Source organism: Procambarus clarkii, chromosome 4 (genome assembly GCF_040958095.1).
Source record: "Procambarus clarkii isolate CNS0578487 chromosome 4, FALCON_Pclarkii_2.0, whole genome shotgun sequence".
Classification (NCBI taxonomy): Eukaryota; Metazoa; Arthropoda; class Malacostraca; order Decapoda; family Cambaridae; genus Procambarus; species Procambarus clarkii.
The window spans coordinates 11337843-11362794 of NC_091153.1; the positions used below are offsets into that span (position 1 = coordinate 11337843).

The 24952-nt window shown below is 46.5% G+C and overlaps 1 protein-coding gene across 1 annotated transcript in view; it reads right to left on the reverse strand.

Annotated features, from left to right (window-relative positions):
- Positions 1-2527: 2527 nt before the first annotated feature.
- LOC123748612 (protein O-mannosyl-transferase TMTC1) overlaps positions 2528-24952 on the reverse strand; it is a 311491-nt gene continuing 289066 nt past the window's right edge. The window contains 6 exon segments of the mRNA XM_069335107.1: positions 2528-2917; positions 2920-2952; positions 3808-3885; positions 4068-4328; positions 11896-12040; positions 15795-15930. Coding sequence (XP_069191208.1) covers positions 2639-2917; positions 2920-2952; positions 3808-3885; positions 4068-4328; positions 11896-12040; positions 15795-15930 — 932 coding nt within the window. The 3' untranslated portion in view covers positions 2528-2638.

Consider the following 24952-nt stretch of genomic DNA (forward strand, 5'->3'; position numbering starts at 1 on the left):
TCGTAACTCTGCGCGTCTTTCATGCCTGCTACGGATACATTATTTTTCTTGTTGTGACCGCTGTATCAGGAGGTCGTTATATCCATAATAGTAGTAGCGGGCATATATCAGTTTCAGGAGACTGTGGACTTGCGCTTTGGAGTGGCATCTCCAGGGCGCATAGCCTGGGCAGGTTGATATGGGGGAGAAGCTGTCACCCATGCAGCAGGTCCCCCCTTCTCCGTAATACTGCATAGTATTACTGAAGACGGCGCCGGAGCCTGCAGCACCAGTTAGTTGGGAAAGCTAAGCTGATGATGAGAAAATGTCGAGGCAGCTTAATGGGATCGAACCCCGGACACGAGAAATGTGGCATTTCTCGTTAACATAAAGCATGTGTAATCTTATATATGATAAGTTGCATAATAATTATCAAACACCTGACGCGACAAATGCAACCTATTCTCCTGTTTATATAGTACATTTTGTAACTATCTGGACCATTGTACATATTGACGTGATAGACTATTAGATAGTAGAATTTCGTACTATTCACTTTATTATGACCCGAAAAAAACCTAGAACCCGAACTTAAATATTCCTATGCATATATATATATATATATATATATATATATATATATATATATATATATATATATATATATATATATATATATATATATATATATATATATACACAGGTATATATATATAATATAGTGTGTGTGTACAATATTATAGGCTTTAGCGTATATTAGGCCTAGGATGGTTAAGTTAGGATTAGCAACCTAAATACAAAACCTTTTCCAGTTTGTCCAAATTCAATAGTAACAAATTCTACATTGTGATAGTTTATGACGTCAAAATATGTACGACGGTCCACAGCGTTACTATAAGTACTATCTAAGCAGGAGGACGGGCTGGGGTCAGTGAGTCTAGGAACTATGCCACGAAAACCAACCTTTATCCTTCAATGGTACTTGGCTTGGTGTGGCTTCCAGGCTTGGTGTGGCTTCCAGGCTTGGTGTGGCTTCCAGGCTTGGTGTGGCTTACCAGGCTTGGTGGGGCTTACCAGGCTTGGTGTGGCTTCCAGGCTTGGTGTGGCTTACCAGGCTTGGTGGGGCTTACCAGGCTTGGTGGGGCTTACCAGGCTTGGTGTGGCTTACCAGGCTTGGTGTGGCTTACCAGGCTTGGTGGGGCTTACCAGACTTGGTGTGGCTTACCAGGCTTGGTGGGCCTTACCAGGCTTGGTGTGGCTTACCAGGCTTGGTGGGGCTTAACAGGCTTGGTGTGGCTTACCAGGCTTGGTGGGGCTTAACAGGCTTGGTGTGGCTTACCAGGCTTGGTGGGGCTTAACAGGCTTGGTGTGGCTTACCAGGCTTGGTGTGGCTTACTAGGTTTAGTGGGGCTTACCAGGCTTGATGTGGCTTAGCAGGCTTGGTGTGGCTTACTAGGTTTAGTGGGGCTTAACAGGCTTGATGTGGCTTAACAGGCTTGGTGTGACTTACCAGGCTTGGTGGGGCTTACCAGGCTTGGTGTGGCTTACCAGGCTTGGTGGGGCTTAACAGGCTTGGTGGGCTTACCAGGCTTGGTGTGGCTTACCAGGCTTGGTGTGGCTTACTAGGCTTGGTGTGGCTTACTAGGCTTGGTGTGGCTTTCCAGGCTTGGTGAGGCTTACCAGGCTTGGTGGGGCTTACCAGGCTTGGTGTGACTTACCAGGCATGGTGGGGCGTACCAGGCTTGGTGTGGCTTACCAGGCTCGGTGTGGCTTATCAGGCTTGGCGGGGCTTACCAGGCTTGGTGTGGCTTACCAGGTTCGGTGTGGCTTATCAGGCTCGGTGAAGCTTACCAGGCTTGGTGTGGCTTACCAGGTTCGGTGTGGCTTATCAGGCTTGTCGGGGCTTACCAGGCTTGGTGTGGCTTACCAGGTTCGGTGTGGCTTACCAGGTTCGGTGTGGCTTATCAGGCTTGGTGTGGCTTACCAGGCTTGGTGTGGCTTACCAGGTTCGGCGTGGCTTATCAGGCTCGGTGAGGCTTACCAGACTTGGTGTGGCTTACCAGGTTCGGTGTGGCTTATCAGGCTCGGTGAGGCTTACCAGACTTGGTGTGGTTTACCAGGCTTGGTGTGGCTTACCAGACTTGGTGTGGTTTACCAGGCTTGGTGTGGCTTACCAGTCTCGGTGGGGCTTACCAGGCTTGGTGTGGCTTACCAGTCTCGGTGGGGCTTACCAGGCTTGGTGGGGCTTCGCCTGCGTTTACTGGGATTCTGCTAGGTTAGTTTGGACTCACCAGGGTCCACTTGGCTTCGCCTTGGTTCACTGCGACTCACCAAGATGGGTAGGGCGGGTAGGTATCTCTCTTGAGGCAACAAAGCCCTTCTGTATTAACCTTAGAATACTTTGCGGTGCCTGGACTACCTTCCATCTTTAAAGATAATTTGTGTTTCTTCGTCTTGAGAAGAACTAATGTTCCCGCCCTTCTGTTGGTCTTCAGGTGCGCGCTCTCGCCCAAATTTTCCCTTGTGATGGGTCGCATTTCTCACTACAACATTACATTATTTACTTCATGTACCTACAGCAAGTAAATACTTTACAGTATTATGTTATCCAATTAAGAACATTTCGGTTGGCTATGTTAGAACTAGAGCTTAGTTGGTCTCACACTCCCACACCTGTTGCCCGGATATAGCGGTAAAGAACAAAGGTGTAGCGAGTGTTGGGGGAATGATAAACAAATTCTGATCCGTTTCGATAAAAGTCAATTAATCTAAAATAGTGCTCAGAAAGGATTCGAGTGAGACCTTTGGGTCTTGGAATGTATATCAGGACTTGTTGAGGCAGTGGGGAATGCTGGCGGGTGCCTGGAGGTCTTGTGCCCGTCTCAGCTTCTCCATGTTCTCCAGCAGGAGGGTGTTGGAGGGCTCCTGCCCGTGCGCCGTCAGGTAGTGTCTCCAGGCGCGGGTGTAGTCGCCCTGGCGGGGGAAGAGAGAGAGGAGCAGCATTAGGATTTACGCTTGGAAAAGCTAATGATTTTTGTTTTCCCTGTTTTTTATAAGTGATGGTAGAGACGATGCCTACAACCTCACTGTGCGACGGAGGAGACTAGTGAAGATAAGGAGTTCTTTATTGGTTTAGAAACCACAAACATGAGAATGATCTAGCCTGGTGCAGTGTAAGTAGTATTTACTAGATACACAAATGCTTAGTGTCTGGTTATTTAATAGTTGTAAGATTAATAATAATTTGATATCTTCATAATATTTATACTTTCTCTAATGCTTCTCAAGACGTACATAATTTACTCTCTTACAGCCTATACATTCCAAAATTTTTAATTGAAATTTAAGTTCATGACTGGAGCGTTGCCCAATAGCTTTGGAATTGATTAAATAGGGCGAGCCGCGACTGGTGTGTGCTAGTGATGGATGGGAGTGGCCTGGGGAGCCAGGCATACCTCTCGGTGCCTCAGTGGCTGAGAGTGTAAGGTGTTCCCCTTGGCGCCTTAACCCCAGCGCAGGTGAATGTAAAGAACCCACAGTACAGTAAATGAACTCTTGAGAGAACCTTGAAGGTTCATCAGTTCTGCCATAAGTCATCATATCATCATATCACAAACAACTCCTTATACGGTGGCATAAAAGTAATAACCTGAGAAGTAGGTTTAATGAGGCATAGCATTACTAAAGCTTACTTTGAGTCACGTTAAACAGACTCTATACCACACCTTACTGCCAATATGGAGATATAAACAGTGTTAAGGGAGCCAGTGGTGGGAAGGAAGTTTGACATGAACATTATTACGAGTTGAAGAGGGAAGTGGAACAGACCTTAGCGTGGTAGAGGGCCCCCAGGTTGATGTGCGGGTGGGTGAGCGTCGGTTCCAACTCCACTGCTAGCAGGTAACTCTGCAAGAAGATAATATAGTGTACATGTACCCTGGTGTAGTATTTCCTCTTGCAGTATGTGTCACTTCTTGACGTATTTCATTATTAACTTATTATTACCGTCGGATACCTTTATACAATTTTGGTAACTGTGAGAAACTGCTGCAGGGTCCTAATAATGCTCACGGTATGAAAGATCTTACCTGGGCGGCCTCATCTACGTTATGTCTGTCGTTGAGGAGGTCTCCATAGTGGGCGTGGAGACGGGCGCAGAGGTAGGGCGGCCTCGAGCAGTTGTGGGCGGCTTGTTGGGCGAGAGTGAAAGCGTCTTGGGTGCGGTTGGTGTGGGTGTAGAGGAGGGAGAGGTGGAAGAGCGCCTCCTGGTGGCCGGGGGACTGGTCGAGCACCTTCTGCAGCAGCTCTTCGCTCTCCAGGTAGCTCCTCTGCTGAAGCTTCACCCGCGCCTGCGTCAGGAGAGAGGAGGTAGCGAGAATCAGGGGCCAGATTCACGAAGCAGTTACGCAAGCACTTACGAACCTGTACATCTTTTCTCAATCTTTGGAGGTTTTGTTTATTATTATTAAACAATTAATGAGCTCCGAAGCACCAGGAGGCTGTTTATAACAATAACAACAGTTGATTGGGAAGTTTTCATGCTTGTAATCTGTTTAATAAATGTAACCAAAGATGTCAAAGATTGAGGAAAGATGTACACGTTCGTAAGTACTTGCGTAACTGCTTCGTGAATCTGGCCCCATGATGACAAGCACTGGTCGCCATGCACCACCAAGGGGCTCACATCTACGTATAATCCGTCGGTAACTTTAGTTTAAAGTTTACGCGCCAGTATCCGCCTCTATGTTTTATTGTGTATAAACGCGAGACATTTATTTTGTCGGGAAACAGGCTCGGGGCCATAAAATTTGATGAGATTGACATGTATGACGGCGAGTCAGGCCAAACGTGACCCCCTGTCAAGGCCACACGTGACCCCCTGTCAAGGCCACACGTGACCTCCTGTCAAGGCCACACGTGACCTCCGGTCAAGGCCACACGTGACCTCCTGTCAAGGCCACACGTGACCTCCGGTCAAGGCCACACGTAGCTTCCTGTCATAACTCACAAGCGGAGATGACAGAATTATGCCTCTGACTGAAGAAAAACACTTCTCGTAATATGACATATTTGTGTGACAGAATGTTTGTTTATATAGACGTGCTCACCTAGATGTGCTCACATGGATGTGCTCCCCTAGATGTGCTCACATGGATGTGCTCACATGGATGTGCTCACATGGATGTGCTCACATGGATGTGCTCACCTAGATGTGCTCACCTGGATGTGCTCACATGGATGTGCTCACCTAGATGTGCTCACATGGATGTGCTCACATGGATGTGCTCCCCTAGATGTGCTCACCTGGATGTGCTCACATGGATGTGCTCACCTAGATGTGCTCACCTAGATGTGCTCACATGGATGTGCTCACCTAGATGTGCTCACCTAGATGTGCTCACATGGATGTGCTCACATGGATGTGCTCACCTAGATGTGCTCACCTAGATGTGCTCACATTGCTGTGCTCACCTAGATGTGCTCACATTGCTGTGCTCACCTAGATGTGCTCACCTAGATGTGCTCACCTAGATGTGCTCACCTAGATGTGCTCACATGGATGTGCTCACCTAGATGTGCTCACCTAGATGTGCTCACATGGATGTGCTCACATGGATGTGCTCACCTAGATGTGCTCACCTAGATGTGCTCACATGGATGTGCTCACATGGATGTGCTCCCCTAGATGTGCTCACCTAGATGTGCTCACATTGCTGTGCTCACCTAGATGTGCTCACATTGCTGTGCTCACCTAGATGTGCTCACCTAGATGTGCTCACTTAGATGTGCTCACCTAGATGTGCTCACCTGGATGTGCTCACATGGATGTGCTCACCTAGATGTGCTCACCTAGATGTGCTCACCTAGATGTGCTCACCTAGATGTGCTCACCTAAATGTGCTCACCTAGATGTGCTCACCTAAATGTGCTCACCTAGATGTGCTCACCTAGATGTGCTCACCTATATGTGCTCACATGGATGTGCTCACATGGATGTGCTCACCTAGATGTGCTCACCTAGATGTGCTCACCTAGATGTGCTCACCTAGATGTGCTCACCTAGATGTGCTCACCTAAATGTGCTCACCTAGATGTGCTCACCTAAATGTGCTCACTTAGATGTGCTCACCTAGATGTGCTCACCTAAATGTGCTCACCTAGATGTGCTCACATGGATGTGCTCACATGGATGTGCTCACCTAGATGTGCTCACATGGATGTGCTCACCTAGATGTGCTCACATGGATGTGCTCACATGGATGTGCTCACCTAGATGTGCTCACATGGATGTGCTCACCTAGATGTGCTCACCTAGATGTGCTCACCTAAATGTGCTCACCTAGATGTGCTCACATGGATGTGCTCACATGGATGTGCTCACCTAGATGTGCTCACATGGATGTGCTCACCTAGATGTGCTCACATGGATGTGCTCACATGGATGTGCTCACCTAGATGTGCTCACATGGATGTGCTCACATGGATGTGCTCACCTAGATGTGCTCACATGGATGTGCTCACCTAAATGCGCTCACCTAGATGTGCTCACATGGATGTGCTCACCTAGATGTGCTCACCTAGATGTGCTCACCTAGATGTGCTCACTTAGATGTGCTCACCTAGATGTGCTCAACTAGATGTGCTTACCTAGATGTGCTTACCTAGATGTGCTTACTTACATGGATGTGCTCACATAGATGTGCTCACCTAGATGTGCTCACCTAGATGTGCTCACCTAGATGTGCTCACATAGATGTGCTCACCTAGATGTGCTCAACTAGATGTGCTTACCGAGATGTGCTCACCTAGATGTGCTCACCTAGATGTGCTCACCTAGATGTGCTCACCTAGATGTGCTCACCTAGATGTGCTCACCTAAATGTGCTCACCTAGATGTGCTCACCTAAATGTGCTCACTTAGATGTGCTCACCTAGATGTGCTCACCTAAATGTGCTCACCTAGATGTGCTCACATGGATGTGCTCACATGGATGTGCTCACCTAGATGTGCTCACATGGATGTGCTCACCTAGATGTGCTCACATGGATGTGCTCACATGGATGTGCTCACCTAGATGTGCTCACATGGATGTGCTCACCTAGATGTGCTCACCTAGATGTGCTCACCTAAATGTGCTCACCTAGATGTGCTCACATGGATGTGCTCACATGGATGTGCTCACCTAGATGTGCTCACATGGATGTGCTCACCTAGATGTGCTCACATGGATGTGCTCACATGGATGTGCTCACCTAGATGTGCTCACATGGATGTGCTCACATGGATGTGCTCACCTAGATGTGCTCACATGGATGTGCTCACCTAAATGCGCTCACCTAGATGTGCTCACATGGATGTGCTCACCTAGATGTGCTCACCTAGATGTGCTCACCTAGATGTGCTCACTTAGATGTGCTCACCTAGATGTGCTCAACTAGATGTGCTTACCTAGATGTGCTTACCTAGATGTGCTTACTTACATGGATGTGCTCACATAGATGTGCTCACCTAGATGTGCTCACCTAGATGTGCTCACCTAGATGTGCTCACATAGATGTGCTCACCTAGATGTGCTCAACTAGATGTGCTTACCGAGATGTGCTCACCTAGATGTGCTCAACTAGATGTGCTTACCGAGATGTGCTCACTTAGATGTGCTCACATAGATGTGCTCACATAGATGTGCTCACCTAGATGTGCTCAACTAGATGTGCTTACCGAGATGTGCTCACCTAGATGTGCTCACATAGATGTGCTCACATAGATGTGCTCACCTAGATGTGCTCACCGAGATGTGCTCACATAGATGTGCTCACCTAGATGTGCTCACCGAGATGTGCTCACATAGATGTGCTCACCTAGATGTGCTCACCTAGATGTGCTCACCTAGATGTGCTCACCGAGATGTGCTCACCGAGATGTGCTCACCTAGATGTGCTCACCGAGATGTGCTCACCTAGATGTGCTCACCGAGATGTGCTCACCTAGATGTGCTCACCTAGATGTGCTCACCTAGATGTGCTCACTTTGCTGTGCTCACATAGATGTGAACATATCATGGTGAACACAATCCTAACCCTCGTCCATTGAACATTGTTTTAGTTCAGTGCTTTGATTCAGTTGCACACGCATCCGTAGATAATTAATTGAGTTAGATAAATACCGAACTTTGTGGTTAAATACAGGTGGGTACAAGACCATGGCAGAGTGCCATGGTGGGAGTGGCTGGTAGCCAATAGGAAGGCGTGTAGGCACCTGTTCCTATATACTCGGGAAGCGCCTGATTTCACAATTCACAATCCGTGCGCGTTACCCGAGGCGCTCCGTGTTTACACAACATCTGCAAGATTTACAACCAATATTAAGCAAACGTTTAAGGTTTCATTTGAAAATCTTTATTTTGGGAAGTTTAAATATTGTATGTTATTGGAGCTTGAAATACGATAGAGAAGTGTTCAGATTATTAACAAGAAAAACAAATTATTGACCAGCCAGTTACGCGCTTAAAAATAGCATTTTTAATTATTAAACTTGCATTGAATGCATTCATAGCCTCTCGGTATTGAGTCTTCAGAGAAAAACGCGAACTAATTTTTATTTAAAAAGGTTAATACCGTATTTGCTGGCGGATACGACGCACGTTTTTCAACCATCTGACGAATATATTGTATTTACACCATTGTATTTGCAACGAATATATATATTGTATTTACATGATCAAAAAAATCACACATTCCCTCCAGCCAAACTCTCCACCTGAACCTAACTTTTTAATAAATTGTTAAAACCTACTATATTATATTTTCCATGGAATTTTTTTCCAAAATGAGTTAATCTTACGCGCCGGCAGACACGGTACTTCGCAGCTGGTTTTGAAAGCTGAAATTCTAGCCACAATTCAGGGGTGATGGTGGAGAAGGTCAGAGGTGGGTCTTTATACTCGCGGTGGGCTGACGCTCGCGGCGGGGTCACGCTCGCGGCGGGCTGACGCTCGCGGCTGGGTCACGCTCGCGGCAAGCTGACGCTCGCGGCGGGGTCACGCTCGCGGCGGGCTGACGCTCGCGGCGGGGTCACGCTCGCGGCGGGGTCACGCTCGCGGCGGGGTCACGCTCGCGGCGGGCTGACGCTCGCGGCGGGGTCACGCTCGCGGCGGGGTCACGCTCGCGGCGGGCTGACGCTCGCGGCGGGGTCACGCTCGCGGCGGGCTGACGCTCGCGGCGGGCTGACGCTCGCGGCGGGCTGACGCTCGCGGCGGGCTGACGTTCGCGGCGGGGTCACGCTCGCGGCGGGCTGACGCTCGCGGCGGGGTCACGCTCGCGGCGGGCTGATGCTCGCGGCGGGGTCACGCTCGCGGCGGGGTCACGCTCGCGGCGGGCTGACGCTCGCGGCGGGGTCACGCTCGCGGCGGGCTGACGCTCGCGGCGGGCTGACGCTCGCGGCGGGCTGACGCTCACGGCGGGCTGACGCCCGCGGCGGGCTGACTCCCGCGGCGGGCTGACGCCCGCGGCGGGCTGACGCTCGCGGCGGGGTCACGCTCGCGGCGGGCTGACGCTCGCGGCGGGCTGACGCTCGCGGCGGGGTCACGCTCGCGGCGGGCTGACGCTCGCGGCGGGCTGACGCTCGCGGCGGGCTGACGCTCGCGGCGGGGTCACGCTCGCGGCAGGCTGACGCTCGCGGCGGGCTGACGCTCGCGGCGGGCTGACGCTCGCGGCGGGGTCACGCTCGCGGCGGGCTGACGCTCGCGGCGGGCTCACGCCCGCTGGAATTACACGGTCGTTGTGAGTCATGTTTGGTGGGAATTGCTTTCATTTTAACCAAATATGACGTCTAAAGAATTCACTAAGGTTAAGCGTAAGACGAATATGTTATCATGTGAGAGTAGACACGAAAATGAAAGAGAGAAGCAGAGACAAAGAGACAGAGATAGAGATACAGTCACACACACACACACACACACACACACACACACACACACACACACACACACACACACACACACACACACACACACACACACACACACACATTCATCACTGGTGGGACGCAAACAAGGGGACACAGGTGGAAACTGAGTACCCAAATGAGCCACAGGAACGTTAGAAAGAACTTTTTCAGTGTCAGAGTAATTAACAGGTGGAATGCACTAGGCAGTGATGTGGTGGAGGCTGACTCCATACACAGTTTTAAATGTAGATATGATAGAGCCCAATAGGCTCAGGAATCTGTACACCAGTTGATTGACAGTTGAGAGGTGGGACCAAAGAGCCAGAGTTCAACCCCCGCAAACACAACTAGGTGAGTACACACACTTTTTTCCCGGCCTAGGCGGAAACAGATGGGCAGAGTTTCTTTCACACTGGTGCCCCCGTTACCATAGCGGTAATTAGGTTCCTGGGAGTTAAACAGCTGCTACGAGCTGCTTCCTGTGTGTTTTACCTAAGTGTTTTTACCCAAGTGTAGTTACAGGATGAGAGCTACGCTCGTGGTGTCCCGTCTTCCCAGCACTCTTTGTCATATAACGCTTTGAAACTACTGACGATCTTGGCCTCCACCACCTTCTCCCCTAACTTGTTCCAACCGTCTACCACTCTGTTCGCGAAAGTGAATTTTCTTATATTTCTTCGGCATCAGTGTTTAGCTAGTTTAAATCTATGACCTCTTGTTCTTAAAGTTCCAGGAAATCGTCCCAATCGATTTTATCAATTCCTGTTACTATTTTGTATGTAGTGATCATATCACCTCTTTTTCTTCTGTCTTCTAGTTTTGGCATATTTAATGCCTCTAACCTCGCCTCGTAGCTCTTGCCCTTCAGTTCTGGGAGCCACTCAGTAGCGTGTCTTTGCACCTTTTCCAGTGTGTTGATGTGCTTCTTAAGATATGGGCACCACACAACCGCTGCATATTCTAGCTTTGGCCTAACAAAAGTCGTGAACCATTTCTTAAGTATATCGCCATCCATGTATTTAAAAGCAATTCTGAAGTTAGAAAGCGTGGCATAGGCTCCTCGCACAATATTCTTTATGTGGTCCTAAGGTGATAGTTTTCTATCTAGAACCACCCCTAGATCTCTTTCTTTATCAGAAGTCTTTAAAGATTTCTCACATAATATATAGGTTGTGTGGGATCTATGTTCTCCTATTCCACATTCCATAACATGGCATTTATTGACATTAAATTCCACTTGCCAAGTGGTGCTCCATATACTTAGGAGGATTATTAGAAGGATAAGAAGGATAATCTTATCCTTCCTATTATCTTAGCATCATCAGTGCTAAATCTTCCTAACTGTGTGTGTGTGTGTGTGTATGTATGTGTGTTAGAGAGAAATATATGTAGTAGACATAATAGAGGAAAAATATATTAGTTAGAAAAGCGGGGTTCAAAACCTAATAGCTCGATTCTGCAGGCACAAAAATTTTTTTGTGCCTTTATCATATATTTCTCAAAACTTGACATACATCTAATTCACTTCCGTGCCTAGCAACAAGTCTGTCCGATTATACTCACTAATTTATTTTCTAAGATTGCCATAATGTTCTCTCCTAAAGTCAGGTTTTTCAATTGCATCAACCTTCTTATTTTCTTCCAGATTATAATGCATTGCATACTTTATTCCCAAAAAGACATGGTCACTTTTACTACACTTTTATTTTGTCCAGGTCATCTTGAAGGGCATGACAATCATCTAAGTTTCTTATCCTTCCTATTATCTTAGCATCATCAGTGCTAAATCTCCCTAACAGTGTGTGTGTGTGTGTCAGAGAGAAATATATGTAGTAGACATAATAGAGGAAAAATATATTGGTTAGAAAAGCGGGGTTCAAAACACTAATAGCTCGATTCTGAAGGCACAAATAGTAAATACAAATCAAAACTACACACCAGTGGGTGAAGCAGAAGGCGGGTTAACTCACCAGGTACACGGTGGAGGAGAGCATGTGGGGATGGCGGGTGAGGACGTTGGTGAAGGTAGATTCCGCCTCCTCCAGGCGACCAGTGTTGAGATACAGTTTCCCTAGACTCTCCCCGATCTCCGCCTCCCAGGCCACCGCCAGCGCCCTGTACAAGGCCCCACCACCATCATCATCATCCAGGGGTGAATTAATAGCAATAAGCTGAAAATTCACAAAAACGTGGAAAAACAGCAAAATATTGCCTATCATCCAGGGGTGAGAGAAAGGTAGAGACGTAGAGACTGGTAGTGTGGGAGGTGGTAGTAGTGGTATTGTGGAGATCAGCAGTCGCTGCTCTGCTAGTTATTCTTTTGGCGATTATGGTTGTGAGATGAAGGTAATCAGTGCGGGTTTTGAACGTGTTGCCTGATTGACTGCGGGTTGGAGGTAAGTCTGTTTCTCTGTGAACACATTGAGAGAGATTGAGGGAGAAGCGGCGGGGACAGACATGTCTTTCCAGGACGGGCGACAGACGCGAGAGGCAGGGTCATCTCCTTAACATTTAAATGGAACAGTGAATAGGAGAGAACTTGACCCTGTCCCAATAGTTTGTATCTCCCTTTCTCCTTTCCCTACAGTCTGTATCTCCCTACCTCCCTTCCCTACAGTCTGTGTCTCCCTACCTCCCTTCCCTACAGTCTGTATGTCCCTCCCTTACCTATAGCCTGCATTTCCTTCTCTCCCTTCTGATGGGATGTATCATTGTCTAAACATAATGTTCACTGATCAAGAATGGCTTCCATGTAAGTTTGTGTTCAGTGTTACGTAAGGAACTGAGGTCCTTAATGTGGAGACGTGTTTTCAGGCTAAGCAAGTTTCCCTGGCGTGGCCCCCGGCATATATTGAAAAGAGAAATGATTTGTTAATTGCTTGAAGGTAATTATTAATAGTTAATTAATTATTAATGATTATTAATTATTAAATATGAATAATTATTAATAATTAATGAAGTAATTATAAGAAGGTAAAAAAAATATTAGTCAAAATATTAACCCAACCTGCACGTATGAAGCGACTATGTTTTGGAGACGAATAAACGAATAAGTGTTCGTATCATATGTGTGGGTTGGGATTTTTTTCTTAATTTCTCGTTTTAATGTATTGATTCATATATATATATATATATATATATATATATATATATATATATATATATATATATATATATATATATATATACATATATATATATTAGTATATTTTGGTAGCAGTCTTTCCTGTAGACATATATTATTAAATATGACCGAAAAAGTAAGATTAATAATTCTAACACGAATTTTCTCGATCTTTCGTACATTTCTTGTCACTGTTGGTGGTAATTCAAAAATCAATTCTCCAAAATTCATTTTTATTTCTAGTCTGACGCTACACTTGAGCGCGTTTCGTAAAACTTATTACATTTTCAAAGACTTTAGTTTCCACATACACAACTGAATAGAACTTACACATCTCCGATTTGTTTATATCTACATTTGAGTGAGGTGGATGGGGTGAGGTGGTATTAATAGGGTATTAATTTCATCAACATAAGACAGAACACGAAACAATGGGTATTGAATGGAAGTGATTGTAGAAAGCCTATTGGTCCATATTTCTTGATGCTTCTATATTGGAGCGGAGTCTTGAGGTGGGTAGAATATAGTTGTGCATTAATTGGCTGTTGATTACTGGTGTTGACTTTTTAATGTGTAGTGCCTCGCAAACGTCAAGCCGCCTGCTATCGCTGTATCTATCGATGATTTCTGTGTTGTTTACTAGGATTTCTCTGGCGATGGTTTGGTTGTGGGAAGAGATTATATGTTCCTTAATGGAGCCCTGTTGCTTATGCATCGTTAAACGCCTAGAAACAGATGTTGTTGTCGTCTTGCCTATATACTGGGTTTTTTGGAGCTTACAGTCCCTAAGAGGGCATTTGAAGGCATAGACGACGTTGGTCTCTTTTAAAGCGTTCTGCTTTGTGTCTGGAGAGTTTCTCATGAGTAGGCTGGCCGTTTTTCTGGTTTTATAGTAAATCGTCAGTTGTATCCTCTGATTTTTGTCTGTAGGGATAACGTTTCTATTAACAATATCTTTCAGGACCCTTTCCTCCGTTTTATGAGCTGTGGAAAAGAAGTTCCTGTAAAATAGTCTAATAGGGGGTATAGGTGTTGTGTTAGTTGTCTCTTCAGAGGTTGCATGGCGTTTCACTTTCCTTCTTATGATGTCTTCGACGAAACCATTGGAGAAGCCGTTGTTGACTAGGACCTGCCTTACCCTACAGAGTTCTTCGTCGACTTGCTTCCATTCTGAGCTGTGGCTGAGATCACGGTCGACATATGCGTTAACAACACTCCTCTTGTACCTGTCTGGGCAGTCGCTGTTGGCATTTAGGCACATTTCTATGTTCGTTTCCTTAGTGTAGACTGCAGTGTGGAAACCTCCGCTCTTTTCCATGACTGTTACATCTAGAAAGGGCAGCTTCCCATCCTTTTCCATCTCGTAAGTGAAACGCAGCACGGAACTCTGCTCAAACGCCTCCTTCAGCTCCTGCAGATGTCTGACATCAGGTACCTGTGTAAAAATGTCGTCAACATACCTGCAGTATATGGCCGGTTTCAAGTTCATGTCGACTAAGACTTTTTGCTCGATGGTACCCATGTAGAAGTTTGCAAACAGGACACCTAGGGGAGAACCCATGGCGACCCCATCTACTTGCTTATACATGTGCCCATCCGGGCTCAAGAAGGGTGCCTCTTTAGTATAAGCTTGGAGTAGTTTCCTTAGAATATTTTCTGGTATGTCAAGAGGAGTACAGGCTGGATCACGATACACTCTGTCGGCTATCATCCCGATTGTCTCGTCCACAGGTACGTTGGTGAACAGTGATTCTACGCCCAACGAGGCTCTTATCCCTGTGGCCCGTGTGCCCCGCAGTAAGTCAACAAATTCCTTTGGAGACTTCAGGCTGAAGGCGCAAGGGACATAAGGAGTCAGCAGGCCGTTGAGTCGCTTCGCTAGTCTGTACGTGGGTGTGGGTATCTGGCTAATGATTGGCCGAAGTGGGTTTCCAGGCTTGTGTGTCTTGACATTTCCATACGCATATCCAGGTTTATATTCCCCAATAATCTTTGGCAGGTGGAGTCCGGATTTCTTGGCGTTCACAGTTTCGATCAGTTTGTTGACCTTTGCTTTCAATTCGGCTGTAGTGTCCTTCGTTACCCTTTGGAATTTAGTTTGGTCAGAGAGTATGAGGTTCATTTTCGCCAGATATTCGTCTTTTTTAAGAATGACGTATATTGGCGACTTGTCGCCTCTCCTGACAACTATCTCGTTGTTCTCACGAAGGCTTTTAGCTGCCGCTTTGAGCTCGGGGGACAGTATGGTGCTTCTGTAATTGCCTCGATTCTTTCCTCCTTCCGCAATAAGTTCTGCTTGTAAGGTATCTTTGGTAGTGACCTTCTTTTGTGTCTCGAGGTCGAATATGTCGTCCAACAGGATTTCCAATATATATATATATATATATATATATATATATATATATATATATATATATATATATATATATATATATTCTATATATATATATATATATATATATATATATATATATATATATATATATATATATATATATATATATATATATATATAAGGGGGTGGTAGGAGAAGTGAACACTCTTTCGTATTCAGAGTTAAATGGCAAGTTTTTCCCTGAGTGCTCTGTGTTCCCTTCTCTGAGGCTGTGGGTCCCTATAATTGCACCAGTGGTGGTACCCCCCTATATATATATATATAGAATATATATATATTTTAGACCTACTATAGCTCACTAAAAGTAATACTGAAATAAAGAAAGGGATGAGAAGGGCGTGCGGGCGTACCTCTTGTAAAGCATCTCGGCCTGATTGTTGTTGTGTAGAGTGAGCATGAGTGTGGCGGTGTTGACCAGCGCCACGGTGTGCTCCGGGTCCAGCCTCAGGGCCGCCTCGTAGTGCCGCAGTGTCGCTTCCCGACGACCTGAAACACGGACATGATGTGGCTCTCAGTGCCACCTTGTGCCACTCATCACACAAGTGTGGTGTAATGTGTGTATTATGGGGCCTTCGACCTGTTACTGGGTCCTTCGACCTGTTACTCACTTGGGTCTGTTACTCACCTGGGTCTGTTACTCACTTGAGTTTGCTACTCACTTGGGTCTCTTACTCACTTGGGTCTGTTACTCACTTGGGTCTGATACTCGCTTGGGTCTGTTACTCGCTTGGGTCTGTAACTCGCTTGGGTCTGTTACTCGCCTGGGTCTGTTACTCACCTGGGTCTGTTACTCGCCTGGGTCTGTTCTCACCTGGGTCTGTTACTCACGTGGGTCTGTTACTCACCTGGGTCTGTTACTCACCTGGGTATGTTACTCACCTGGGTCTGTTACTCACCTGGGTCTGTTACTCGCCTGGGTCTGTTCTCACCTGGGTCTGTTACTCACGTGGGTCTGTTACTCACGTGGGTTTGTTACTCACCTGGGTCTGTTACTCACCTGGGTCTGTTACTCACCTGGGTCTGTTACTCGCCTGGGTCTGTTCTCACCTGGGTCTGATACTCACGTGGGTCTGTTACTCACGTGGGTCTGTTACTCACCTGGGTCTGTTACTCGCCTGGGTCTGTTACTCACCTGGGTCTGTTATATTCACCTGGAAAGTTATTTGTGAATTGGGGTGTGGTTGGCGTAGGCGCACTTTGAACTATGTTCCTAGGCGATGTTCTCTTTTTGTTCTAGACACTTAAGAGAGAGAGATTGTACGCGTCTGAGAGGATCTCAGATGGAGAAACGTCTTAGTAGGTCTAAGATGTTGATCATGAAGTCCTCGCCCGGCTGACGGGTCGATCCTGCCCCTTAGAAATTCAATCCCGTAATCTGACAATTTGGCTGAGTCTCTCTCTCTCTCTCTCTCTCTCTCTCTCTCTCTCTCTCTCTCTCTCTCTCTCTCTCTCTCTCTCTCTCTCTCTCTCTCTCTCTCTCTCTCTCTCCCATGATAATCTTGCAGCAATTTTCGGAGAATGAGATTTACCCGAGACTCATTTTTATTTAATTTCTGAAGCAAAATGAAGATTTCTATTTTGCGAGGCGTGTACGAGTCTGAAGTGGCTTGGATATTGCCCCAGCGTCTTTAAGAGTCCCTCCGTGAATGGCACGATGGTAGCATATATAATGGATACCTTGCTGTGTAAATATTGGAGAAAAAACTAACATTGTAAGGTGGAACTGGGTAAATATTTCGACCCCTCTTTACTCTTATCTTGTTCTACTAATTTGTTAAAATTTATCATGCTGAAAGATGTGCATAACTTGATAGTTTCATGCATAAATACGTAAGAAAATAATAGAGCAACTCCGTTATTTTCTGCTATTATGTTATGGTACATTATTATGTGTTAATATGGTTCACTATTTTCGGTTAATATGGTTCGTTATTTTTGGTTAATATGGTTCGGGTTTTCGGTTAATATGGTTCGTTATTTTCGGTTAATATGGTTCGTTATTTTCGGTTAATATGGTTCATGTTAAAAAAGTGTATATACGCGAGCCTCGTATTGGAGGAGCTTGTAATAACCAGTTTATATCGGCGGGAGATAGTCATTATGTATCAGTCATAATAACGAAGTAGTTCTTAAGCAATCTTAAGAGAGAATGTGACGAGAATGGCTTAAGATAGCACTGTATCATCCTTTGCAGATGACACTAGGATCTTCATGAGAGTAGGCAACATAGAGGACACGGCGAACCTCCAGTCAGATGTAGATCAGGTCTTTCTATGGGCTACAGAAAATAATATGGTGTTTAACGAAGATAAGTTCCAGCTCATGCGCTATGGAAAAAATGAAAATATAAAAACGGAAACCACGTACAAAACTCAGGCAAATCATAACATAGAACGAAAAGGCAATGTAAAGGATCTGGGTGTACTCATGTCGGAAGACCTTACCTTTAAAGAACACAATAAAGTAGCCGTCACAACTGCAAGAAAAATGACAGGTTGGATAACAAGAACCTTTCACACTAGAGATGCTATACCGATGATGATACTTTTCAAAACGCTTGTGCTCTCTAGAGTGGAGTACTGCTGCACAATGACAGCACTTTTCAAAGCTGGAGAAATTACTGACCTGGAGAGCGTGCAGAGATCCTTTACTGCTAGAATCCACTCAGTAAAACATCTAAACTATTGGGACCGACTAAAGAGCCTAAAACTGTACTCCCTTGAGCGCAGGCGGGAGAGGTACATAATAATTTACACGTGGAAAATATTAGAGGGGCTGGTCCCAAACCTGCACACAGAAATAACATCACATGAGACCAGAAGACATGGCAGGATGTGCTGAATACCCCCGTTGAAAAACAGAGGTGCAACTGGTACTCTGAGAGAGAACTCTATCAACATCAGAGGTCCGAGACTGTTCAACACGCTTCCACTACACATAAGGGGCATAACTGGCCGACCCCTCACAGTGTTCAAGAGAGAACTGGATAAGCACCTCCAAAGGATACCTGATCAACCAGGCTGTGACTCGTACGTCAGGCTGCGAGCAGCCGCGTCCAACAGCCTGGTTGATCAGTCCGGCAACCAGGAGGCCTGGTCGACGACCGGGCCGCGGGGACGCTAAGCCCCGGAAGCACCTCAAGGTAACCTCAAGGTGACATCTGGAGGAGGTTGACGTCATACGCTCCTTTGTGTGACCTACAGCACACAACTGGGGACTGAAGCGAACATAACGTATATATATATATATATATAATATTTGTTTCATGGTGAACTAGATATTTTTTGAAGCCAGATTAGATATGTAATGGTTTAGCTAAATATTCAGCGTTAAAGAAAGGTTTAGTTCTTCCCGCAGCTTCTTGAGGTAAATCGGTGTGTTATTTGCCTTTTTGCGAACATTTTTGCGCTGGTTTTTGGCCTTAAATTCTTGCTAATCATGAGATCTTTTTTCGCATTTGCAATGTTTCAATTTCAACACCATCCAGCAGATATCTGGTAACTCTATCATCATTGCAGATGATGAGTCACAATAACGTTGCTGAAGATTAGATATCTTGATAATTCTCCAGGACGGACTTTATACGTTCTTATTCTTTTCATATTTTTGGCTTGAGTGTGTGTGTCACTACCTAGTCTCGGACCCCTGCACTTACCAACATTTTTTAACCTTCTAAAGTTATTTCTTTCCTAACTTTTGTATTGTCTGCAAATATTGCTGCTCAATCCTGAACTTTAATCGTTTATATGTACAGTAAACAATAAGGGGTCCTAGGATAAGGCCTTGTGGCACTCCACTTATAACTATTTCCCATTGTGACTGAAATCCATTTATAAAACTCTTTTGTTTTGCTTTCAAATAATCGCGCCCTTATCCAACTTAGCATAGTTCTCCAGTACCACGAGTTTCTTCCAGTCACTCGTGAGGCCCAGTATCAAACCTTCGCTGAAGTCAAGGTACGCAACGTGACAATTGGTACCACTGTCAACTGCCTCATATATGCTGGAATATAATAAATGGAAATTCATGGAACATTAATTTCCCTTCACAGCCCTTTGTAAAGCCATGTTGAGACTCCCTTATCAATCTGTGTTTCACAAGTTGTACGTGAATATCTTTTCCGATTATGGATTCAAGCAGTTTTCCCAGAATATACGTTTAGCTAATTGGTCGATAATTCGATGGAAGTGATACTTTCCCCCTTCCTGAAGACTGGTCCAACATTGACAACCTTCCGCGATTCCGTAGAGTTTAATGTCATTAAATATGAATGTCAAGGTCTCACTCAGTTCTTGTATGATCGTGGCAAATTTTTCATCTGAGCCTGGGGATTGGTTTGGCTTTCATTTCTCTATGTGAAATTACTTCCTCCTTATTAATGACTACAGTTCATGTGACCTTCCTCACTTCCTACATACATTGGCTCAGTTGTAATCAAGTTCCTCTCTAGCACGTACAGAAACATAGTACTTAGAATGCTACTTATTTCAGTGTCATTATCAGTTACATGACCTAACTTATTTTCTCCAAGGACCAGCCTTCTCTTTAGTCTTTGGCGTATCTGAAAGAAACCTTTGACATAGTTTAATTCCTTTTCCACTCAAAAATAGAAGAATTTTTCAGACGGACTCGTTTTAATTTTTAATAAAGACTAGATATTAGAAAACAAATATCCGTCTAAAGTCTTCAAAATTCTAAATCACATAGTATTTACAAGAGTTAGATAACGGGCTCCCAGATTCCAGACAGCTTGAGCAGCTCGTTCATGATTCAGGATCACCTGTTCCCCGTGGACACCTAACATCTAACTTTCAGATTCTAAACCAATGCCTCTTCCAGGAGAGGAAAATGGTTAATCTCATTCCAGTTTCCAGAGGAGCGTATCCGTCATGACGTGAGCCGCTCGTTTCAGCTTCGTCGGTGTCTTTCACTGCGCAAATTTGATCGGGATATTTGGTCGTCTGGTCGCTGCTCGGTGTGAATGTCATCTGGTCGCTACACGGGGTGAATGTCGTCTGGTCGCTACACGGGTTGAATGTCGTCTGGTCGCTACACGGGGTGAATGTCGTCTGGTCGCTACACGGGGTGAATGTCGTCTGGTCGCTACACGGGGTGAATGTCGTCTGGTCGCTACACGGGGTGAGTGTCGTCTGGTCGCTACACGGGGTGAATGTCGTCTGGTAGCTACACGGGGTGAATGTCGTGTGGTCGCTACACTGGGTGAATGCAGTTCCTTCTATCAATTTGCCGCTTCGGAACAAATGTAACTGTTCTTCTTAACAAGAATCATGCTAACCCAACCAACCCACCTACCCCTATCGCGGCCGCTGCAAGGACAATGTGAATATTAGGATGCTTTAATGTTCATTAACACGTTGTATTTTGAACGGATTGGTTGATTTCGTAAGGCATAAGACGTATTGGGGAGAGGAATGGTTGGTGAATGAACCTTTTACCCAAGACGAGCCATTATTTCCCCCTCACTTCTTCCCCCCCCCCTACCCCTCAACTTTACCTTACCTTTCCGTTTACCCTCACCTTCTCTTCTTCCCTTCACCTTCCCTTCTTCCCTTCACCTTCCCCATTACCTTCCCTATCACCTTCCAAATGTGGGAATAATCATACGTCACCAGAGCTTTCATTAACGGTCTTTGACTAGTTGATCCTCTCCTCCACAAGTGCCAGTCTCCGCCGCCTTGACGGTCTTCCCGTTGATGGGATTAAGCAGGCAGTGTGTAGCCTCCCTACCTCTTGACTCGCCATTACCAGGGAAACTGATATATGACTCTATTAGGATTGACTCTCAAAACAGAACGAGTGCACGTGGAGCAATTAGTGAGTAGGGGAAAATGCGACAAAACATGTTTCTCTCTCTCTTCCGCTGCTAACCATCCATCCTCCCCCCCCTCCTCTCCCACCGCACGTTCTAGCCAATACCCATCCCACTCAAAGCCCCTAATGAATGACCGTGAGACACAGGGCATCGGAAGGCCTCACTGATACAGAGTCTGTTCCAGTCCTTGGACTCAGGCTGGAAATCGGAGGAAACGTCAGTTAAATTTGTTATATATCATTGAGGAGTTAAAGACTGTAGATGTTAGGGGTTTGATACCTGGGAAACCTGCCATTACCAGTGTATGTGTGTGTTTCGCCTCGGGGCATGCGACTTGCAGGCTTAAGAATTTCATTCAGTCAAATGAAGACAGTGTGTTTTTTTTTTATAAATAAAATGTATACAAATTTAAATAGATATATTTCATACAAGATTATGTAAACCAAAAAGAGATGCATACTGTGTTCAGTGTCAGTTGTTGGCCTGAAGGTACTAAAGGCCATACGAATATAGGAAAACCAAAATTGAGAAGATTGTTGAAAATTTTAGTTATTGCCGAAAAATATGATGCATTTAAACCCCAATTGTATGAAAATAATGAAAATATTTTTAATGTGTGATATTCTTGTTCTGCAAGAACACTGGCTTAAACTTCGTGAATTTGAAAACTTCTTTAAATTTGTAGATGGGGCATGTTACAGTGCCAGCCCTGAAATGTCGGAATTCAGGGCGTCGCACGTGGGTCTTCCATGTCAAGTCCTGGAAAACCCTACGGCGGTTCTGCCATCCCGTGGCATAGCAACATGCAGGGTAAAGTATGTTGTTTATGCCATACCCGGGCGCGTTACTGCTGGACTTGTCTTCTTCAAGTATCTCACCGGTGGAGATATGCACGATGCTAACCTCAAGGTGACAGGTGACCTGACCTCAAGGTGACAGGTGACCTGACCTCAAGGTGACAGGTGACCTGACCTCAAGGTGACAGGTGACCTGACCTCAAGGTGGCAGGTGACCTGACCTCAAGGTGACAGGTGACCTGACCTCAAGGTGACAGGTGACCTGACCTCAAGGTGGCAGGTGACCTGACCTCAAGGTGACAGGTGACCTGACCTCAAGGTGACAGGTGACCTGACCTCAAGGTGACAGGTGACCTAACCTCAAGGTGAAAGGTGACCTGACCTCACGGTGGCAGGTGACCTGACCTCAAGATGACAGGTGACCTGACCTCAAGGTGGCAGGTGACCTGACCTCAAAGTGACAGGTGACCTAACCTCAAGGTGAAAGGTGACCTGACCTCAAGGTGACAGGTGACCTAACCTCAAGGTGAAAGGTGACCTGACCTCAAGGTGACAGGTGACCTAACCTCAAGGTGACAGGTGACCTAACCTCAAGGTGAAAGGTGACCTGACCTCAAGGTGACAGGTGACCTAACCTCAAGGTGAAAGGTGACCTGACCTCAAGGTGACAGGTGACCTAACCGCAAGGTGACAGGTGACCTGACCTCAAGGTGACAGCTGACCTAACCTCAAGGTGACAGCTGACCTAACCTCAAGGTGACAGCTGACCTAACCTCAAGGTGACAGCTGACCTAACCTCAAGGTGACAGGTGACCTAACCTCAAGGTGAAAGGTGACCTAACCTCACGGTGGCAGGTGACCTGACCTCAAGATGACAGGTGACCTGACCTCAAGGTGGCAGGTGACCTGACCTCAAGGTGGCAGGTGACCTGACCTCAAGGTGACAGGTGACCTGACCTCAAGGTGACAGGTGACCTGACCTCAAGGTGACAGGTGACCTGACCTCAAGGTGACAGGTGACCTGACCTCAAGGTGACAGGTGACCTGACCTCAAGGTGGCAGGTGACCTAACCTCAAGTTGACAGGTGACCTAACCTCAAGGTGACAGGTGACCTAACCTCAAGGTGGCTAGTGACCTGACCTCAAGGTGGCAGGTGACCTGACCTCAAGGTGACAGGTGACCTAACCTCAAGGTGACAGCTGACCTAACCTCAAGGTGACAGCTGACCTAACCTCAAGGTGACAGGTGACCTAACCTCAAGGTGACAGGTGACCTAACCTCAAGGTGACAGCTGACCTAACCTCAAGGTGACAGGTGACCTAACCTCAAGGTGACAGCTGACCTAACCTCAAGGTGACAGCTGACCTAACCTCAAGGTGACAGCTGACCTAACCTCAAGGTGACAGCTGACCTAACCTCAAGGTGACAGGTGACCTAACCTCAAGGTGACAGCTGACCTAACCTCAAGGTGACAGGTGACCTAACCTCAAGGTGAAAGGTGACCTAACCTCACGGTGGCAGGTGACCTGACCTCAAGATGACAGGTGACCTGACCTCAAGGTGGCAGGTGACCTGACCTCAAGGTGGCAGGTGACCTGACCTCAAGGTGACAGGTGACCTGACCTCAAGGTGACAGGTGACCTGACCTCAAGGTGACAGGTGACCTGACCTCAAGGTGACAGGTGACCTGACCTCAAGGTGACAGGTGACCTGACCTCAAGGTGGCAGGTGACCTAACCTCAAGTTGACAGGTGACCTAACCTCAAGGTGACAGGTGACCTAACCTCAAGGTGGCTAGTGACCTGACCTCAAGGTGGCAGGTGACCTGACCTCAAGGTGACAGGTGACCTAACCTCAAGGTGACAGCTGACCTAACCTCAAGGTGACAGCTGACCTAACCTCAAGGTGACAGGTGACCTAACCTCAAGGTGACAGGTGACCTAACCTCAAGGTGACAGCTGACCTAACCTCAAGGTGACAGGTGACCTAACCTCAAGGTGAAAGGTGACCTAACCTCACGGTGGCAGGTGACCTGACCTCAAGATGACAGGTGACCTGACCTCAAGGTGGCAGGTGACCTGACCTCAAGGTGGCAGGTGACCTGACCTCAAGGTGACAGGTGACCTGACCTCAAGGTGACAGGTGACCTGACCTCAAGGTGACAGGTGACCTAACCTCAAGGTGGCAAGTGACCTAACCTCAAGGTGGCTAGTGACCTAACCTCAAGGTGACAGGTGACCTAACCTCAAGGTGACAGGTGACCTAACCTCAAGGTGGCAGGTGACCTGACCTCAAGGTGGCAGGTGACCTGACCTCAAGGTGACAGGTGACCTAACCTCAAGGTGGCAGGTGACCTGACCTCAAGGTGACAGGTGACTTAACCTCAAAGTGACAGGTGACCTAACCTTAAGGTGGCAAGTGACCTAACCTCAAGGTGGCAAGTGACCTAACCTCAAGGTGGCTAGTGACCTAACCTCAAGGTGACAGGTGACCTAACCTCAAGGTGACAGGTGACCTAACCTCAAGGTGGCAGGTGACCTGACCTCAAGGTGGCAGGTGACCTGACCTCAAGGTGACAGGTGACCTAACACCAATTTTTCTCGACAAGTCGCATATATAAGTCTGCTTACTGCGTTCACAGATGCCGACAAGTTATATAATCCTGATTTCATTGATGAAATTAATATTAACTTTAGGGTTCTGTCATGGGATGGGAGAGGAGGGTCTCAGAGTGATCATGTTCTCATTGACGGCTGATCTAACCTGTCACATGTGTGTGTGAACGACAGGTTGTCACTGACAGTGACAACCTGTCATAGACACCTTCAGTACACCTCACTTGCAAGTTGCTGCTGTTGCTGCCAGTGAGAACAGATA